General features: G+C 38.2%; 1 protein-coding gene across 1 annotated transcript; it reads left to right on the plus strand.

The window, feature by feature from the left end:
- The first annotated feature begins 2,098 nt into the window (after positions 1 to 2,098).
- Positions 2,099 to 3,791, plus strand: LOC147321784 (homeobox protein NANOG-like). Its single transcript, XM_086305120.1, has 4 exons — positions 2,099 to 2,129; positions 2,620 to 2,978; positions 3,069 to 3,152; positions 3,537 to 3,791. The coding sequence occupies exons 1-4, from the start codon at positions 2,099 to 2,101 to the stop codon at positions 3,789 to 3,791; spliced, it is 729 nt and encodes a 242-aa protein (XP_086161246.1).
- The last annotated feature ends 884 nt before the right edge of the window (positions 3,792 to 4,675 follow it).

Raw genomic sequence — 4,675 nt, forward strand, 5'->3', positions numbered from 1 at the left:
TCAAATTCTGACATGTTGTGTTCTCAGAGATGGTCTTCTGTATAGTTTGCTTTAAATGGGTGGTTATTTTTAGTCTCTGCTGCCTTCCTATCAGCATGAAGTCATGTGGTCTTTCTCCTTTGACCTCTGACATCAAGAAGCTCGTTTCGCTCAGAGAAGTGCTGCTCACTGGATGTATTGCTGAGTTTTACATTCTTTTGTGCAGTTTGCATTAAGTTTATTTAATTTCTTCTCTTTGATTCACCACTCACTCTTTCAAATTGTTTTCTATCTCGGTGAATCACTGAGATTTAAAGAAGGTTCCACACAAGCCCTGATCAAGTCCTAAATGTTGTGGGTCAAAGATTTGTTTGTTGCTTTATAAATTATGTGTAGAGTTCTGAGGTCAGTCAAGCCTTTAAATGTAAGAGTATTTAATAAAAAGGCTAAAAAGTGGGTTTGGTTTATTATCCTAATTCTATGTTATTTATCATCAGTTTATTAATGATATAATTTGCTTGACTCCCAAATAGTATGAGATTTGTTTTGCTCAGATTCAGTGTTAAATCATTATAGAAAAACCAAGTCCTAAATTGGTTTTCTAGTTCATTCAGAAGTTGTTCCAAGTTACTTCCACAATAACTTTGTATCATCTGCAAACAATATGACTTCTGTGTCTTTGCAGTTACTTCAAATTAAGACATGTTAACACAAACACCTTTACCCTCATTTATCTCTCATGGCCCTGGTGCCATCTGTCTGCATTGACTTGATAATTAATCAGAGGTAGCAGGGTGTGATACAGGAACTCTAAAAGACACATTAGCGTATGTTTAGTGGTCACTGGCTGAACTGGGTGCGTCTCGAATTCGTCTCGAATTCTGAATGAGCCAGAGGAGGCCAGATGTGTTGATGTGGATCGTTAGCCTTGCTTTTGTTGACCTTGGCTTATGTGGGTGTTTTAATTTCACTTTTCACACATTTAGAGGTGCTTTTCAAAGAAGGGGGAAACTACCTTTTGCTATCTTATAAACTCAATAATGTTCTCCACATGATTACAAAGATCTAAATTAGAGGTCTAAGTCATTATTTGTATGTAATATTGGTACAATTTGGCTTATTTTAAAACATTTAATAAATATCAGGTTTCAATACTAATAATACACATTTTGTTTAAAATATATTTAAAGAGCAGCTGTATTTGCTCTGATACATTTGAAATTATAAACTATTTGCACAAATCTCCTGATAATAGAAAGTAAATTAATCATTGGTGCAAAAGATCAAACTGGTTTCTTGTCTGAAACAACCAGAGCAGGAAGTTAAATCAAAATCATCTAACACAGATCTAGTTGACATGAAAGCAGAACAATCTAAACTCATTAGATTTATTTGTTTGTTTTATTAAATAAATTCTTCACATTATATAGACCACCTTGTTTCGTTTTAAACACATGATTAACTATGCAGACCTTGATAAATTGACTTAATTTCACTTGCCACTTTCAGACTCATTTATTAAAGTTAATAAAGACAAAATGAGTGGTCAGCGGTCATTGTGATATTCTGTGCCACATTTGTGAGTACAAAAACCATTTTTGCCTCAAAAAGCTGCTGTGGGGGTTTACACAGAGGTGTAACTGAACGGCTGCAGGTCAAATAACGTGAAGATGTTTTTGCAAAAATGTTCTATGTGAGTGGAAAGTTCTTTGGGTGATCTAATACTGCGTTAATTGATGCAAACATGCAGTGAGTTCATTTCAGTAATTAGCTGCTAATTTTAGCTGCTAATTTTAGGCATTAAGTGTTTCATATTTTATAAAGTGTGAGGTGGAAAGATTTGGTAAAGCTCATTTTGCACGGCAGCTTTCTAACTGTACTTTTTTTTTCAGACCTGAGAATCAGCATTTTAAAGAAATGTAAATGATGCCAGTTGGTAGAAACAACCTGACTGGTTGTAAAGCGAAGAAGAAGCTCAACCCCCCCACATTCCTGCCCACACCCACAAACCTCCTTAAAAGCCCAGGAGAATTGCTCTTAAGTCACCTTCCTGCTTGGTTTGGAGCTCTTTCATCAGAGATACTTTCTCCAGTTTTCCTCTTTTAATCACTGGGATTTCATGGAAGATTATGGGATGCACTTTTCTCCAGGTATGTACTCAGCATTGTTGACTGGTGAGCTAATATGAACAGAGTTGGCTAACCTCTAAGAAAACTTGTAAAAATACTCTTTTACTCTGTGTTGTAAGTCCTGATGGCAGAAGTCACCATTTCTCCCTCCACAGTTGAACAGAGTCCACTTTAAATTCTTTTTGGTTTTAAAGAATCTACAAATATCCGACTTATTTTTTTCTACTTTGTGGGAAACTTTTGTGTTTAAGATTCATTGTGTTGATGCTCAGTCATCAGGTAAGTAAATCCCTGAAGGTTGATTCAGTTCACCTGGATGTAATGTTTTCAATGGGAGAAATGTTTTGTGACTTCTTCAGTCTGAGACCTTTTGGGATTTAAGACTCATCAATTTAACCTTTGTTAATTTTTTCTGTTAGAAAGTCAGTCGTGCCAAAACATATCAGCAACTGACCCATGTGGACCATATAGACTTGTGCTTACTTGTCCTCTTGTCTCTTTACCCTCACAGACTCGTGGAGTTCAGGCAGCGGCCCTGAAGGGAGTCTATCCTTGGAAGAACTCTCTACATGGGCAGAGACTGCTCTAAAAATGGAGATGAGCAAAAAAACCGCTGATACCTCTGAGGCTGTTTCCAGTTCAGTCTCAGAAGAGAAACAAGATTTTGCTCTCCCAAGAAGCCAGGATGGCAACATCACTGCCACTCTGCACCCTCCCAGCACTGCTCCAGAGAAACCTAAAGGAAAGGCCCGGGTGGTGTTCACGGAGAGGCAGTTGAATATTCTTGTCCATCACTTTAATTTGAAACGTTACTATGAGCCAAGGGAGATGAAACAGTTGGCAGAGATGACAGGTCTGACCTACAGACAGGTGAGTGTTTTTCAATTCAATAGAACATAAGAAATTGAATTTTGGGTCCATTGTACTGACTAAATGTTTTCTGTTTTCTTCCGTCTTTAGGTAAAAAATTGGTTTCAAAACAGACGGAGTAAGTTTAGGAGGAGGTCACATCCTCAGCATGTGAATCAGGGCGTCCCACTTCATGTAAGTATCTCCTATTATTGAACAGAATTGTTTATGATTTGATTTTATGGTATTTTTAATTTGGTTGTTGTTTTGATCTGTGTTGTTCAGCACTTTGGTCTGCCTGGTGTGTTCTTAAAGTGCTATACAAATAAACGATGATGATGATGATTCTGTCATTATCTGGGGAATTGACTGTATTTAAAAAAGTGTAATGCCAATAATTTAAAACAACTATTCTCGTTTTACTGACAGTCCCCTTGTCCCCTTCAGTTTCAGGGAGAGAGACATCTCCTATTAGAGTATCTCCTATTATTAAAAAGCACTGTTTCTGATTCTGTCATTATCCGGGGAATTGATTGAAGTATTCTTATTTTACTGACAGTCCACCTGTCTGTGTTTCAGTTTCAGGGAGAGGGACAGCCCCCATTCAGGCAGCAGTACACCGAGCACCAGGAGGTAAACCCAATCCCAAATGGTGGAAACCATCAGGGCCCCTATCATCATGCTGTGGACAGTTTTGCTCCTGGACCTCAGTGGACCTTCCCCAACTCGCCCCAGACATTTGGCTGGTCGATGCCACCAGACAACGGCCAGCATGAATTTAACCCTGCTGCTGGTATGAATGTACATGAAGAATACTATATGCCTTTTGTATGAGAAACTGTAAATAAAATATTTACACCCATTCAAAACTGAACTTTCTCAGCCCCTCTCCCTCTTTATTTATAGAGTTTTTACATGTAAGTTGACATATCAGGCCCAATAAAGAGGGTACCACAGACACAAAGTAATAATAATAATAATAAACTTTATTTATAAAGCACACTTAAAAACCAAGGGTATGCCAAGGTGCTTAACAAGTAAAATAGAGTATAGGAGGAGGATAATAGAAATAGGACCAAAGCAAGTACTAAATATGCAAACAGATAACTGTCACTAATACATAGGAAAGCAACAGGTACAGAGCAAACAAGAATTTAAATGAGCATAGAAGTGCATGATATAAAATCATAAAAGAAATATTAACTAGAGGGAAAGGCAAGATTGAATAAGTGGGTTTTTAATCGTGATTTGAACAGTGCAATGGAGTCAGATGCGCGGAGGTCGAGAGGAAGGGTATTCCACAGTACCGGGGCAGCCAGAGCAAACGCACGGTCACCCCGGGACTTCAGTCGAGATCTGGGTTGGGTCAGAAGTAGTTGAGTGGCAGATCTGAGTGTTCTAGCAGGAGTATGTGGTTTGAGAAGTTCACTAAGATAACTTGGCGCTAATTTATTAATAGTTTTGAAAGTAAGGAGTAATATTTTAAATTGAATACGGTACTTTATGGGCAGCCAATGCAGGCTAGCTAGGACAGGGGTAATATGGCAAAATTTCCTGGTACCAGTCAAAAGGCGGGCTGCTGCATTTTGGACTGTTTGCAGTTTAAGAAGAAGAGAAGAGGGAAGACCATAGTACAAGGAGTTACAATAATCCAACCTGGAGGTCACAAAAGCGTGAATAAGCTTCTCCAGGTCCTCATGCGGAATATAATGCCTAGC

The sequence above is a fragment of the Aulonocara sp. 'chitande type north' Nkhata Bay genome, linkage group LG9 (genome assembly GCF_057382095.1).
Source record: "Aulonocara sp. 'chitande type north' Nkhata Bay isolate Kocher_YH1m ecotype deep benthic linkage group LG9, A_spYH_male_GT1.1, whole genome shotgun sequence".
NCBI lineage: Eukaryota > Metazoa > Chordata > Actinopteri > Cichliformes > Cichlidae > Aulonocara > Aulonocara sp. 'chitande type north' Nkhata Bay.